A 16967-nucleotide genomic window follows, 5' to 3' on the forward strand; every position below is an offset into this window, starting at 1 on the left:
CTCCGCTCCTCTCCGCCGTCGCCGCGCGCGTCTACTTTGCTCGTCGAAACCGTACGCGCTGTGCTGTGCGGCACGAGGCCTTTTCGCCCACGAGCTGGCAGCGACGCGCGCGACGCTGACACGGTGACAGTGGGCGGATGCAATCTGGGCGTGACGGTGACAAGGACGACGACGACGGCGTACGGCTGGGTTGGTCGTCTTCTCCGCCGTTCAGCTCTCCGGTGGCTGGGATGAGCCGACTGTTGCGGATGGACGGCGTTGATGGAGCATTGGAGCCACTGCGGTGTCCGTGGGATGTATACTTCCTTTTTTTTTTAAGCACTTACTCTCTCCATAAAAAAAAACCAAACTTGGGTGTTCTGGTTCAAACCTAGGATTAAGTTTTTTTTTTGGGACGGAGGAATAGATCATATAAACATGCGTTACACTCACCTATAACACACATATATACATCCTAACCGATATATCTTGAGATTCATGAAGATATTTTGTATATATACATTTTATCATTCGTCTTATAAAATATTTTGTATAAATATAAAAAGAATGTAAGTTATTACATTTAAATTACACTTAATGATAAGTAAGTTACAATAAAATAAATAATATTTATGTAATTATTTTTAGATGAATGATCAAACATATTTTCAAAATCAATGGTATCATCTATTAAAAATTGGAAATAGTAGTAGTCAAACCGATGGAGCACTTGGTTTTGTGGATAATGGACGTGGTTTGGGTCTCGCTAATCAAAGAAAGAAACCCGAAGAATCATGCTGCTGTTCAGTATCATATTTGCTGTCCAGTACTTGAAATGATGGGCTACATTCTCCACTGACAAAGTTGCTACGTAGAGCTCTATTTCAGTTTGGAGTTATGCTTTCAGAAAGCAGCGAGCAGGGGATCTTGATCGAGTATGACTGAGTGTGTTTATCTCCTAAGCATATTCTCCGCAGAGCAGTTTATGTCATCATCCTTGTAGTTTACGGAATTATTTAAAGACCTAACCTACAACACAGAAAGGCCTCTCTGCAAACATTCTGTGTGCTAGTAGTTTTTTGCCGTCCCCTTTTGCAAAACTATCATGGTCGGCCATGATAACTCTGAATATTTGCATGTTCATAGACATTCTTCAGTTAAAAGAAAGGGCAGTTTTTTTTTTCAATCGTGATATACTCTTATAGGTAGTAGTTTTTCTTAGCCGATGAAGCGACGAATATGCCAATTTTGACAAGCTAACCTGATTGGCTGCATGAAGAAACGACGCGAGAAGATGGGAGAAAGAAATGGTTCAGAAAGAAACATAAACTTTCCGCGCGCAGCTTTCACCAGATGTTGAGATCCTGGCCGGCTGCAATGCGTTCTCGAGTCAGATTTAGCCTCCCTTTGGCTCTTAGCCGTTCGTCCAAAGCTCCCCCATCTGAAGACCGACCGTTTCCGCAATTGATTCTTTTCGTTTTCAGACTCTAAACCAGCGGCTAACCGCTACCAGGTCGACATTCGGATGCTGAAACAGTTAATTCTGAATTTCTGATAGGTCAAGAAGCCCCTATGGCCAGAATGATGACGCGCCATGCTACGATTTTTATACAATTCAATATACTATATAAAGCCTCTCGATTAGGAGAAGCCAGTAGAATACTTAATTTATGATTCGTTCAACTTCATCAAGGAGGTTTGAAATTTGCAGTGAAACATGCTTTATGCTGCCAAATGTTCTTTTCTCGAGACGCTTGACATAACAAATTAAGCAGGTACTGTAAAGCTAAAAACAGCCCCGGTTTCTTGTCTAAACAACGGATTAGTCAGCTGGTTGACATGTTCTTGAGAACAATCTATAACTAAATCACTGGGAAATCAAGTATTTATGCCGTCACACGTATACATTTCCACTATGCCGCTCTTGTATACAATATAGACATTCTGCTTCTGCTAGTCCTTTCAAAGAGAACAACGGAACAAAACCTGTACTGCTATTTCAGAAAAAAAAGATACGCTTTTCAAGCCGGCAGTTTGCATGAAGAGCTCTAAGCCGATCACCAGGAATCAATCATCTTGCCGATCGCTATAAATAGTCAATAGAACAGTGTCAGCTAACTCGAGCAAGCAGCTTCTCTCACTCACTCACCGAGCAGAGTAGCAGCAAGCAGCTCGACCATCCTAACTAGGGGTGCAAGTGGGTCACCCGCAAACCCACTTATAGATCAAAATAAACGATTTCGTGGTTTAGATAAGTCTATAAGTGGGTTTTCGCGGATAGCCGCTTGCACCCTCGATCCTAACCATGGGCGGCTATGGTGTCACTAGGTTCGTGGCGGCGTGCCTCGCCGCGTGCCTCGTCGTGCTCCTGCTCCGCTGCTCGCGGTGCGAAGGGCGTAAGCTTATGCTGGCGGCGGAGGAGCGAGGCGGTGATGAGGTAATGCACTTCGAGGGCGGCTTGGAGCTCAGGGTAGCCGTCTGGAGCCGCCGCGGTGGCGGTGGCGGCGGCGTGGCAGTGTCGCCTCCGCCGAGGCCGCGGGGATTCTCGGCGAGCGGCGGCAGAGCCGAGCGGTTAATGCGATCAGTGCCGAGTCCTGGTGTTGGGCACTAAAAGCCTGTTCACTTTGATGTCATAAAAAAAACCTTACCAAATTTTGGCAGCTAAAATTTTGGCATGATTTCTTATATAGTTACAAAAATTTAGCAGCAAATTAAATGTAGCCACTTTTTTAGCAACTTTACTAAAATTTGGTAAGATTGAAAATGACATCAAAGTGAACAGGCCATATGCTTCTTCTGGTTATGGACTTTCTGACATGGACAGCATTGCAGGAGGACTCTGGTGCCGTTTCTTGATTCCTCTGCTTGTTTCACTTTAGATCGAATTAGAGCGTAAAATGATCCTTTTTCAAATGAAGATGGATCTATTCGTTCAAAAAAATGAAGATGGATCGGGCACAATCTGTGGATGAACTGGCTGGAAATAATATGCAGTTTGTGCACTGCGCAATGCAACCGTAGTGCACTCACTTCATCGCCAAAATAAAAAGGAAAAACACCGGGGTTCAGGTTCAGGGTCGTTGTTTTGTTCCCCTGTCATGTCAGTTGCATTCTTTCAGGTGTTTTGGTGCACTCCTGTTTTTCTTTTTCTTTTTTGTTGGTGAGGGAAATGGTGTTCTGTTCCATACACGTAATCTTCTCTTGTGATGTTTCGGCAAATGAAAGCCTTGTTTTGCTACATTGTAATGCTGATGCAAATGATTTCTTTTGCAGTAAATAAACATCCAGTTTAAGGAAACTAAACGTCAAGGTCCACATTGGTTGATATATAACCAGCTACCTCTCCGTTTCTAAATATTTGACGCCGTTGACTTTTTTAATCATGTTTAACCATTCGTCTTATTAAAAAAATAAGTAATTATTAATGATTTTCCTATCATTTGAATCATTGTTAAATATACTTTTATGTATACATATAGTTTTACATATTTCACAATTTTTTTTAATAAGACGAACGGTCAAACATATACTAAAAAGTCAACGGTGTCAAACATTTAGAAACGGAGGGAGCATTATTGTCTTGAAGTTTCACAAAACTATTAGGAAACCTATGGGCTTGGGCCTATGAAGACCCAGCCCATATACACTAATTGGGTCCATTCCAAACCTTCCATATATGAAGGAAGGCTATATAAGAAGGAAATGGATGCTCATATTGTACACTTGGTGCTAGAGTGTAACATCCCGGCTTAGGGCTTAATAGGATTAATAGAATACTCATATCAACAAGTTGCAACTTCTTTTCTAGAAGCCAATCTCCAAAGAACTCCAGGGTTAAGCGTGCTTGGCCTGGAGCAACTGCCAGATGTAAGTGGGCCCGGCCTGGGAGAGGCGGGTCGTTACATAGAGGAATAAATGAGAATAAGCCACACCCTTATATCTTGTATCTTTACTTTACATTATGCAACCCCTCTAGACTACGGATAGCTGCCAGATGTAAGTGGGCCCGGCCTGGGAGAGGCGGGTCGTTACATAGAGGAATAAATGAGAATAAGCCACACCCTTATATCTTGTATCTTCACTTTACATTATGCAACCCCTCTAAACTACGGATAGCTGCCAGATGTAAGTGGGCCCAGCCTGGGAGAGACGGGTCGTTACATAGAGGAATAAATGAGAATAAGCCACACCCTTATATCTTGTATCTTCACTTTACATTATGCAACCCCTCTAGACTACGGATGTAGCAAAGGAGTTATATAATACGTTATCAGCACGATGTTCTAACGGAGACCGAAAAAGAAGAAGGTAGAGAAATCTCTCAATGTTCTAACGGAGACCGAAAAAGAAGAAGGTAGAGAAATCTCTTGAATCCTTTTGCATCTTGGACATTGAATTGCGAAAAAGAATTCCTCGCATCCTCCCGATTCCGTTTTTGTTGTTTTTGTTGGATTCCGTCGCTGCCGACTGGGAGTCGCCGGTGAACGCCGGTTGATGGAGTTACACCACCAGCCGCTACGCACGACGCCGGCCCCAGCCACGACCGTACTCGCATCGGCCACCGGCCGCGAGGGTCGCGCCGTCCTGGCTACCACCCGCCGGCCGTGGCCACAACCGCATGGCCGCGCCACCGCGCCTGCACCAGGCCGCGCGCACTCCCCTGCGTCCGCGCCATCGCCACCGCATCGGCCGACGGTTGCGGAAGGAGATGGAATAAGAAGAAAGAAGAAACGAAATTTGCAGTGAAACATGCTTTATGCTGCCAAATGTTCTTTTCTCGAGACGCTTGACATAACAAATTAAGCAGGTACTGTAAAGCTAAAAACAGCCCCGGTTTCTTGTCTAAACAACGGATTAGTCAGCCGGTTTCTTGAGAACAATCTATGACTAAATCACTGAGTAATCAAGTATTTATGCCGTCGCACGTATACATTTCCACTATGCTGTTCTTGTCTGTAGTTTGCATGAAGAGCTCTAAGCCGGCCACGAGGAATCAATCGTCTTGCCGATCGCTATAAATAGAGCAATAGAAACCCTCTCGTCTTCGTTAGCTAACTCGAGCAAGCAGCTTCACTCACTCGCTCACTCTGTCACTCACTGAGCAGAGTAGCATCAAGCAGCTCGACCATCCAAACCATGGGCGGCTACGGTGTCACTAGGTTCGCGGAGGCGTGCCTCGCCGCGTTCCTCGTCGTGCTCCTGCTCCACTGCTCGCGGTGCGAAGGGCGGAAGCTTATGCTGGCGGCGGAGGAGCGAGGCGGTGATGAGGTGATGCACTTCGAGGGCGGCTTGGAGCTCAGGGTAGCCGTCTGGCGCCGCCGCCGCCGCCGAGGCCGAGGGGATTCTCGGCGAGCGGCGGCAGAGCCGAGCGGTTAATGCGACCAGTGCCGACTCCTGGTGTTGGGCACTAGCTTCTTCTGGTTCTGGACTTTCTGACATGGACACCATTGTAGGAGAACTCTGTTGCCGTTTCTTGATTCCTCTGCTTGCAATTAACCTTTTCACTTTAGATCGAATGAGAGCATAAAATGGTCCTTTTTCAAATGAAGATGGATCCGGCACAATCTGTGGACGAACTGGCTGGAAATAATATGCCGTTTGTGCACTGCGCAATGCAATCATGGTGCACTCACTTCATCGCCAAAAAAAAAAAGGAAAAACACCGGGGTTCAGGTTCAGGGGAGGGTCGTTGTTTTGTTCCCCTGTCATGTCAGTTGCATTCTTTCAGGTGTTTTGGTGCACTCCTGTTTTTCTTTTTCTTTTTGTTGTTGTGGGAAATGGTGTTCTGTTCCATACACGTAATCTTCTCTTGTGATGTTTCGGCCAGCTGCATACTTTGCTGCATGTGCTGCCTTGTTTTGCTACGGGCCGTTAGGCCTTATTTATTTCCAAACTTTCAACATTTCCATCACATCAAAACTTTTCTACACACAAACATTCAACTGTTTCATCACATCGTTCTAATTTCAACCAAATTTTCAATTTTTGCGTGAACTAAACACACCCAGTTGGTGATAAGAAAATTTTTAGGTGTCACATAGGACGTTTAACCGGATGTTGGAAGGGGTTTTCCGACACAAATAAAAAAACTAATATCATAACTCGCCTGGAAACCGCGAGACATTTTGAGCCTAATTAAACCATCATTAGCACATGTGGGTTACTGTAGCACTTATGGCTAATTATGGACTAATTAGTCTCAAAAGATTCGTCTCGCGATTTACATGCAAACAGTGCAAACGGTTTAATGCTCCATACATGTGTCCAAAGATTCGATGTGATATTTTTTAAAAAGTTTTTGGGGAACTAAACAGGGTCTATGTTGTAATGCTGATGTAAATGATTTCTTTTGCAGTAAATAAACATCCAGTTTAAGGAAACTAAACGTCAAGGTCCACATTGGTTGATAACTTGATATACAACCAGATATTATAGTCTTGAAGTTTCACAAAACAACACAATTAAACCGTTTTGACTAGAAGGACAACTTGGTAGTTGCCACTGTTCCAAATGAAAAGGAATACTAAGGCCTAGTTTAGTTTCCCAAATTTTTTTCCCAAAAACATCACATTGAATCTTTGGACACATGCATAGAGCATTAAATATAGATTAAAAAAATAATTGCACAGTTACTGAGAAAATCGCGAGACGAATCTTTTAAGCCTAATTAGTTCTACATGATTAGCCATAAGTGCTACAGTAATCCACATGTGCTAATGACGGATTAATTAGGCTCAAAAGATTCGTCTCGCGGTTTCCAGGCGAGTTATGAAATTAGTTTTTTCATTCGTGTCCAAAAACCCCTTCTGATATCCTGTCAAACATCCGATGTGACAACCAAATCTTTTTTTTTTGCAAACTAAGCAGGCCCTAAGGCCTTGTTTAGTTCCCAAAACAAAAACTTTTCACCCATCACATCGAATATTTGGACACATGTATGGAGTATTAAATGTGTACAAGAAAAAAAAAACCAATTAAACAGTTTGTGTGTAAATTGCGAGATGAATCTTTTAAGCCTAATTGCGCCATGATTTGATAATGTTGTGCTACAGTAAACATTTGCTAATGACGAATTAGGCTTAATAAATTCGTCTCGCAGTTTTTTGGCGGAATCTGTAATTTGGTTTGTTATTAGACTATGTTTAATATTTTAAATGTGTGTCTGTATATCCGATGTGACAACCAAACCCAAAAAATTTCCCCAACTAAACAAGGCCTAACATTCTCCCTCCGTCAAAAAAACCCAATGTGGGGATGTAACACAATCTAGTACAACGAATATAAACAGTTGACCGTCCAAATTTGTTGTATTTGGTACTGTTGCATTTCCATCTAGTTTTGTTTTTTTAACGGAGTAGTTTAGATATCTACAACTTGCATACATCCTCTGTCCCAAAATCAGTTTTTTTTTTTTTTGAAATGTGGGTGTACCATATAATAGGCAAGTTTACAGGAATGGAAAATACAAGAACTTGTCAAATAAGCCGTTTGGATACTCCATAGAAAATTCTGAAGAGGTTTATAAGTTCAGAGGAGAGATAAAGAAAGATGGTACATTGGACTTCTCAAAGATAATGAAACTATGAGGTTAATAAGTTTATGATTGAAATCCTCTAAAAAGTGAACGAAAGGAAGGATTCCTTTAATGATTTTCTAGCCTAATCTTCCAAACCTAAGAGATTGATATGAAAAATTCGGATTTCAATCCTACGAATTTCCTATGTAAACTCCTTGTTCCACGGAGAAAGAACTAGAGTATTAAATTTGCAAGAGGATTTTAGAACTCACAAATATGGTGGATTATTTTTTAGACCAACAGTATTAATCAAGCATTTTTTTTCCCGAATCATAACTTTCTTTGAAAAATGTGATACTTGCAATTGTTAGTTTATTGCATATAAGTAAAATCAGCGCGCTAAAGAGTCAAACAAACACTATGTAAGCATTTGTCAAGGGCATTTTGGTTACATAAGGGTAACTTGACAAAAGTACAGTTCAAACTCCAGAGGACAAAAGTACAAAATCATTTCCCTCGCAGAAAACAGTGTGACAACGAGGGCTACAATGTCGACCAGACCATTGACCAACAATGGCAACAGGAACCCATATTATGGTGTGCTACAGCAATACATACATTCTACTTACAAGCGATGACGACAAAATGGACGCAACATATTCGCACCTGCAACAGCTCCAGCTACTTACTTCCTTACCTATTGAATTGCGACTTTGGTGCTGGGCTAAAACCTATAATAAGGGGCACTAAAAGGAGATTCAACCAACGTCCACATAATACAATTTATAGGTTGGCAGCTCTCTCCAGAAACATGAAAGTATGGACACCGTGCAATATATAGTGATATGTACAGCTTACAGGAATAGACGTCATAACTCAAAACCTCCATTCAATTGAACAGATAAAGATGGTCTAGCCAAGTTGTCCAGCGGTGTTTCCAAGGTGATTACTAGTCCTGAACTGCCGACTTGTCCATTCCACTTGGATCGCCCGAGCTGCGATGCATAGCAACACACAAGGACATCAGTTAGCAGTAAAGTAAAGGGTGTGCTTGATTATAAACAGAAGCGTAACATGATCTGGAGAGCTTACAGAAACAGCTGTGAAGGCCGAGGGATGTCTGGCACAAGAGAAACCACACATTACATTGAGTTCCTCCTTCAATGAATGGACAAACTCTGCCCGTATCCCAGGATCGCTTCCTCCAAATGTGGGGCAAACACTGATGCATGTAGTTCCATCAAGGAAATCAGAAGTGGAAAATAAATGTGGGACCCAAAAAAATATAATCGAGTAACCTTGTGCTGGGCCTGACTAACGTGGCTTTGAGTTGCAGAAGTGTTTATATCTAACTACCTGACTTGAATGCTGGGCCTCACCATAAGGCCAGATCTTTTCCACGCTAAGGCTTGTGCAACTCCAAATGAAAGAGAATTGTCAGGCCATTGAAACATAGGGGTGAACCTTGTGCCTTGTTTGCTCTTCAAAAGCAAAGCAACAGGGAATAAGCATGGCAGGTGAAATAATTAGGAACAGGTCTTGGAAGGATGAAGTGGAGCTACAGTTGGCTTATTATGCAGACACTAACCTTGAAGGAGAAGCTTAATCTTGTTTCCCCAGGACATTTTCCATGAGCTTGAAGCAAACCACCAAAGAATGGGAAAAATCCACTTGCTGTTATCCCTTCTCCAGCAACGTATGTTAGCTGTCCATTCGGGAACTGCACATCCATGAAAGACTGAAACAAATAGCCAAGTTAACAATATGAGGGTAGAAATGAGACTGTTGCAAAAAGTTATGAGTAGGTTTGATATTCTTGTTATACAAGATTCTACATCCGAGTCCAAATCAAGTCACTGCACAGCCAATTGCATCAGAAAGTAATCATCAATATAGGAAACTTTCTACAAAGAACACGATAAGTACATGTATCATTTGATAGCACGAATACACGTGACAAAATGTAACAGTAAAGTATGTTAAACATTGTTACTGGATTTGCATGCCCGTAGCATGAAAAGTGATGATTTGCAAAACCAGTCCATCATACTGAAGTATAAAAATAACTGATACCTGATAGCAACTAGGAAACAGGGGGAATTGAGGAAAGAAAAAGACAAAGAAGGAACATGCATACTTACACAGGTTACAGGATTGAGGCACATCATTGACATCACCATCCATCTTCTATGTTTTGACCAGATAGCTGGACATAAGGAGTGCATTTTGTTCTAAAATAAACACACAAGTTTTAGACTATTAGTATGGGTATGCAACAAAATACAAGCCAATGCACATTGATAGGCATTATTTGCACCATAATTATATCATTGAGATTCTAAAACACTATGATGCAAAAAGTTTATGGCATGTAAGATTTCAGATCAAGACCTGGGTAGCTGGGAAGAAAAGTACCTTGCGATCATAGCCATACCAAAGAAGGTGCTGCTTTGACAGATGAATAGGCAAAAGAAGTGTAGAGTCACGAACAAATAATAAAGGTCCCAGCTGAACAAGGAAAAGCGGAGCATTTTCATCTCCAGAATTTGAACCACCACGCGACGACTCCAACCTCCAAAGGTCCCCACGTGCAACAACTGAAGTCTCAAAGTCATGGTGCCTGGTCTCGTATGTTGCTGAGATATTTACGGTTCCCTGCATCATGTTCAGCATAATAATATGTACTTCAGCAAATGGAATTCACACTGCACTCCAGCTATCATTAGATTTAACCAAATGTATGCACCAGCCACTACAAAATTTGAACCTTTACATTTAGTACCGATCCTGTATGCTTATACTTAAATTCTGATATTAGAAAAATAATTTTTGAACTATATGCATGGCTATTCTAGAAGCATATGGACAGAATCTTTCTATGAGCATGCAAAAGAAGAATCCAAGCATATTAAATCAATGAGTTCCAAGCACCAAAGCCCTCTAAAATCTCACTACCTCAGAATTCAGACAAGATACACAGTTTTACACCCCAAATAAACCTAGAACCTATACAAATGTCACTCCTAAGCACATTCTGAGTATCCGATTGAACTTGCTTCCAATTACAGTTGCAGAATTGTGTAACAGGTAAGTGGCAATTACGACGCGACATTTGATCAGCAAATCGGTAATGTGTACCTTAGCCTTCTTGAAGTTACCAATAGTCCCAATATCGCATCCGAACCCATCATCTTCCTCATCCAAACCACCTTCCGCACCACCAACGCTAGTCGCAGTGGCACTTCCAGTGGCTGCCGCGGCCGCTGCAGCAGCTACCTCGAGAGGCCCTCTGTCTCCGACCCTCTCCGATGCGAGCCCCTTATCCTCAGCTCTCTCCACCGCGAGAGCCACCTCCCCCTCATTCACCGTCGCCGCCGCCGCCGCCGCCGCAGCAGCAGGCTGCGGCGGAATCGCCTCCCACTTCCGGCCCCGCGCGCTCTCCGCCAGGAACGGGACAGGGATCTGCCGCGCCAGCTGCTGCACGGCGCCCCCGACGCACGCCCCGAGCTCGGACCCCGCCTGGCCGAGCCGCCCGCCGATCTCGACGAACGACGCGACGGCCGCGGCGGGGAGGTCGGCGGCGCCCCTCCCGCCCCCAGCCCGCCTCCCTCCGACGACGAAGGGGACGACCGGGAGGTCGATCTCGAAGGGTATCAGCTTGGCCGGCAGCGCGGGGGCGGACCAGTGGAGCTGCGGCGGGTGCGCGTGGAGGAGGAGGCCCGAGAAGCCCTGCGCGAGGCGGTCCGCGAGGTCCTGCCCGTGCCGCTGCACCCCGACCCACGCGTCGAAGGAGATCTCCATGGCTCCACGCCGCGCCGCCGCTAGGGCTTGGAGCGGCGGCGGCGAGGAATCGAGAAGCGGAAGAGATTTTTTTTTTTGTGGAGGCGAAGCGAAGCGGGGGATGGAGTGGTGGAGGAGGGAGACCGGCGGTGGCAGCGGCTGCCGCGGTGGTGGGGACGGATTGCGGAACGGAGGCGACGTGGACAGGTGGCTGGATGCCGTTCGTGATAGCGTATTCGCGTTGCGTGACGGTGAGGGGGGCCACGTGGTCCGTTCAGTTTCCGCGGCGAAACGGAACGGGGCGGGTTAGGTCTAAGGCCTTATTTAGGGGAGCTTGTCCCAGCTGCAGAAAAGCTGCTTCTGCTAGAAGTTATCTCAAATAGTTCATAACTTTTAAGAATCTGTAGTTCTCAAAAATGAACTAAGAAACCAGAAGCTGGGTTTCAGAGCTTTTCCAGATTCTTAGAAGCTGGCTACTAAACAGCTGCTTCTAATAATCTAAAGCTCCTCCAAACAGGCCATAACTCACGGGCGTTCGTTGGTTGGGGCCATCAGATTTTCAGGGTGCACTGCGCAGCTCGTGTTGAAGTGTTGTTTTGAGAGTACCTGCCTGTTTGGCACAGCTCTAGCTTGAGCTCCACCCCTCAGGGCGCTGGAGCTCAGCTAAACAATTTCAGCTCCACTAAAACTGAGAGTGAAGTTGGGTGGAGCTCTCTCACAAAATATACTAGAGTTGTGGAACTGGGTTTAGGCAGCTCCACAACTCCACTCCACACTTAGGGGCTGTTTGGCAGGACTCCTCTCCAAGAAAATAGCTCCATCTCCAAGTTTTTTTTGCCAAACACGAGTAGTGGAGTAGCTCCGGCTCTTGAATTGCAGCTCCATCTCCAGGAATATTCTGGAGCTCCTCAAGGGGTACTCCACCAAAACCTGGAGTCATATGTCCTCATGGAGATGGTAAAAAATTACCCACCATTGCCATTGGTTACAAAAAAAACGATTCGCTTCTATTCCACAGTACCGCCCCGTTCCCGTTCCTCATTCGTGAAAAAAATGATTCCACCATAGCGCCGCCCGAGTCTGCAGGCAGATCGCCGCCGCCGCCAACCCTAGCGCCGCCGCCGCCGAGATGGCCGGATCTGCCTCTGTCCAAGATGGATCCGGCCTAGAGGAGGAAGTCCCGGCCGCCGAGATGACCATGGGCGCCGGACTGGAGCATGGCCATGGGCGCGGCTTCCCTCCTCCCGCAGCCGGCCAGGAGCGCGGCTGCCCGCCTCCTGCTGCCGGCCAGTGGCGCGGCCAGGGGCGCGGCTGCCCGCCTCCCGCTGCCGGAGCCGCCCTGCGCCCGCCTCCCGCTGCCGGAGCAGCCCTGGGGCGCGGCTGCCCGCCTCCCGCTGTCGGAGCCGTCCTGGGGCACGGCAGCCCTGCCGCCGGAGCCGCCGTGAGGCGCGGCTGCTCACCCGCCGGTGCCGCACTGGGGCGCGGGTCCCAGCCGACCGGCGCTGCCCAGCAGCAAGCTCGTCCCCCGCGTACTGGAGCGACGAACCAGGTAATTACTTGTCTGATATTTGGATGACATCCAATGGTATAACCTCATGTGCTTCGTGTATGATATGAAGAAGCTAGCTAATTTGGGTTGTAGTCAAAACTATAAGCATGTGGATGAAGTATTACCTTCTGTTATGTGATATATTTTTTTATTTCAGAAAGCTAAAATCGTCCATTTATTTGCATCTTGAAAACTATAAAATCTCTAATTTGACTGGACAGGGTGATTCAATGGAATGGACTGATGAGCATACTACCATTGTTTGTCAATTGTTTGCCCAACAAGTGGTGAAAGGAAATAGGCCAAATACCCATTTGAACTCCGTAGGCTATGACGAAGTGATCCAGTTGTTTCACCAAATAACTGGAATTGAGTTGAGTAAGCGACAGCTCAGGAATAAGTGGGATAAGATGAAGCCTGATTTTGTGGCATGGCAAAAATTAATGAGGCGGCAAACTGGAACAGGATGGGATCACTCAAGAGGTGTGATTGTAATGGATGATGAGTGGTGGAGAAAGGCAAAAAAGGTGAATTAGCTTTATACCTGCCCCTTAATTATTAACTAGAATTAGCTTGCTTCTAACACATTGTTTCATGGTTGAAATTGAATAGGATATTCCTGGATGCGGCAAGTTTAGGAAGAAACCCTTGCAGAATGTAGATGACCTTAACATTATGTTTTCTGACATTATTAATGATGCATCCGATCATTGGAATCCTATGAGTGAGAACCCCATCATACCTGAGCACATGACTGAGGAGGTCCAGGAAGATAATCTTGTAGTTGATGATGAAGAGGTCCAAGAGACCCCCATGGAGGAAATGAATGACGAGGCCCAGGAGTGCCATGAGGTTTCTCCTTCCATTGGTATTGGAAAGAGAAGATCTCGGGCTGTTCTTGACAAAGGCAAGAAACCAAAGATAGGGACAGCACTTGTTATTCAAGAACAAATCACCAAGATTGCTGAGTCAGCCTCCTCTTTCACATCAAAAAAGTCAAATGAAGTAACCGTGCAACAAATCATGGATCTAGTTTTGGATTGTGGGGCAGATTATGGTAGTGATGAGCATTTTATTGCTACAGAGTTATTTGTCAAAAAGGACCAAAGGGACATGTTTATGACCCTACCAAATAAAGAGTTTAGGTTTAATTGGCTTAGGAGAAAGTACAATGCCAAGTATGGAGCATGATCCATACTTGCTGTTATGCAGGCCTTCTTGTTATTTCATAATTTCTCCCATTTGAAATATTTGTAATGGATTTGGTGTAATAATAGTACTGTTAGACTCATGCTTGTTTGTCTGATTGAATGGATTTGGATGAAGGCTGGGAAAAGAAATGGCGTCTACAGATTGATGTCACTTGGATGAAGTTTTTTTTCTCTGTGATTGTGTTAAGTTAATTAGTATAATTTAACAAGTGCTGTGATGGCGTCTACAGATATAATATATGTTAAGTTTATTTTTTATACTATTTGTAACAAGTGCTGTGATCTAACAAGTGTTGTTCTCTTTTTTTTTGGCTTGCAGGTGACTGACGGTGAAAGTGACAGTGAGTCAGGGGACTCTACTGATGGTGACCAGTTCTGGAAACTTGTTTTAGGTGGTGCCCAAATAGCTCAAGTTTATGCTGATATGTACCTTCACAAAAATCCACCAAGGACATCAATTCTTAGTGGCATGGGATGGTTGCTAGAGACATTGCGGACTCCTGGTGAATGTCATTCACAGCTTCGTATGAACACAGATCTTTTTTTGGACCTAAATGATTTGTTGGTGCAAAAGTATGGACTCGAACCATCCCTGCATATGAGTACTCATGAGATGCTTGCAATGTTTCTGTTTACATGTGGTGGAAATGAGTCCAATAGGAGAGCTCAAAATAGGTTCAAACATTCTGGTGAAACCATTAGTAGAAAATTTGATGAGGTTTTAAATTCTTTGATGGCCATGGCAAAAGATTACATTCGACCAAAAGATCCCAATTTTCGTTCGGTTCATAAGAGGATAAGAGATGATAGAAGAGCTTTTCCCCATTTCAAAGATTGTATTGGTGCTCTTGATGGAACTCATATCCGTGTGTCATTGTCACCTGATGAGCAAGTTAGATATATTGGAAAAACTGGAATTCCCACTCAAAATGTGCTTGCCGTTTGTGACTTTGACATGCGTTTTACTTATGTTGCAACGGGTCAACCGGGAGCTATGCATGACACAAGTGTTTTATACAATGCATTAAGAGTGGATGAAAAATTCTTCCCTCATCCTCCACAAGGTACCACACTTGTATTATGCTCTCTATTTGTGCTAACTGTGCATGTGTTACTAAAATGTATCAATAATCATACTATGCTATCTTTTGTAGGCAAATACTATGTTGTTGACGCAGGATATCCTAATCGTCCCGGTTATCTTGCTCCATACAAGGGTGAGAGATACCATTTACCAGAGTGGCACAGAGGTATGGAACCCAATACTCCAATGGAAAAATTCAATCGTGTGCACTCTTCCATCCGCAATGTTATTGAACGATCATTTGGATTACTAAAAATGAAGTGGCAAATTCTGTACAAGATGCCGTGCTACCCCATGTACAAGCAAAAAATGATTGTTGTGGCTGCTATGGTCCTTCATAATTACATTCGTGAGCATGGAGGTGAGGATCCTGATTTTGCTAGGTTTGATCGTGACCCTAATTTTATTCCAACAATACCAGAACGGTACAACAAATACGCAGTTCCTCGAACGGCATCTGATGAGTCAACTCCCGAAAGAAGTGCAGTAACTATGGATCTCTTCCGTGATGAACTAGCCACCGCTTTATCAATTTCTTGGCGCTAGATTTGTAAGATATAAGATGATAATGTATCTTTGTTGGACTTCAATTATGAACCTTTGATTAAAATGTGGTACCTTGTGCGGATTTTGCTATGTGCGGATTTTGCTCCCAACTCGTTTCTCAATTGTGGCAGATTTGCATGTGTTCCACTAAGATGTAAAATAAATATTACGATAAAAAAATTAGCTACTCGGAGGTGCAATTCCCTAGTACAGTAGCAGCATTGCCATGCGTGTTGCTTTGCACTGTGACTGTGTGCTCTCCAGTCTACTATGTAGCTCGATCGTGGCCGTTTTGGCGTTTTGCTGCAACATTACCTCTCGCAGCAGGATTGAAATAGGTGCTTGCATCGTCTTGAAAAAAAGTCTATTTTATAATTTTTTTTATTTTTTATTATAAAAAAATTAGCTATTCGAGCTAATTTTGTACCGTTCTTGAAATAGCTACTTGCATCGTCTTGCAACAAGTCTATTTTGTAATATATTTTATTTTTTATTATTGTTATGGCTGTGAGAAATATTAAACATCACTATATATTAGTAATCAACATCCATACAAGATCCATGGGCAAAACAGTCCTTTCACTCCTCCTCCTACCAAATCTGGAGCTGGACCATATGTATTATTACCCAAACAGGTGATAGCTCCAGGAGCTCCACGGTGGAGAAGATTTCCTGGAGAGGAGCTCATTTTTCTTTAGAGGAGCTCTCCCAAACAGCCCCTTAACTTCTGGAGTTAAATTTTAGAGTTGGAGCTGTACCAAACAGGCCCTACAACGTTACAAAGGGCATGTTACGGTGATTTTTTAGGCTGCAGCGGCATGGCACAGCCGCTCGACTACAGCTCCAAAAAGCCGTAGTCATCGCACCATCAGCTACTGCGGGAGAAAGCTTTTACTACTACGAACAAGCCGTAAATTGTGTAGCTGCGACAACCAACTGAAAGAACAATCTCAAAAGCTTATGATTTGAAATTTGAGATACTATGTTATAACGGATTATTTCATCAAATGCTCCAAACTTCCTTGTTCCAAAGGAGTCTTTAGTGATTTTTTTAAATTTTGATTCTTGGGTTGACTTTTTTTTAAAAAAAAAAGAAAGATATTTCACTTCGGTTACTATGCAGTCAATGAAGTCAATCGGTATTTCCTAAAGATACAAGAATAAACCAGTATTTAAAAGTATTACTTATTGTATTCAAATCAAATACATTTAGATAGATTATGCAAAAAAAAAGAATACATTTAGATAGAATCTGACCTGAAAAAAAGGCTTTTTTTCCCCGCAGACCACCATTGCCGACAG

The 16967-nt window shown here is 43.8% G+C and overlaps 1 protein-coding gene across 1 annotated transcript; it reads right to left on the reverse strand.

Annotated features, from left to right (window-relative positions):
* Positions 1-7958: 7958 nt before the first annotated feature.
* Positions 7959-11425, reverse strand: LOC127774397 (uncharacterized). The gene is made up of 7 exons (XM_052300630.1): positions 10634-11425; positions 9911-10150; positions 9637-9726; positions 9084-9233; positions 8852-8976; positions 8588-8717; positions 7959-8490 (listed from the first exon to the last, which is right to left on the reverse strand). Exons 1-7 carry the CDS (start codon positions 11294-11296, stop codon positions 8365-8367), a joined length of 1524 nt encoding a protein of 507 aa, XP_052156590.1. The 5' UTR covers positions 11297-11425; the 3' UTR covers positions 7959-8364.
* Between the last annotated feature and the right edge of the window lie 5542 nt (positions 11426-16967).

Source organism: Oryza glaberrima, chromosome 5 (genome assembly GCF_000147395.1).
Source record: "Oryza glaberrima chromosome 5, OglaRS2, whole genome shotgun sequence".
NCBI classification, from domain to species: domain Eukaryota; kingdom Viridiplantae; phylum Streptophyta; class Magnoliopsida; order Poales; family Poaceae; genus Oryza; species Oryza glaberrima.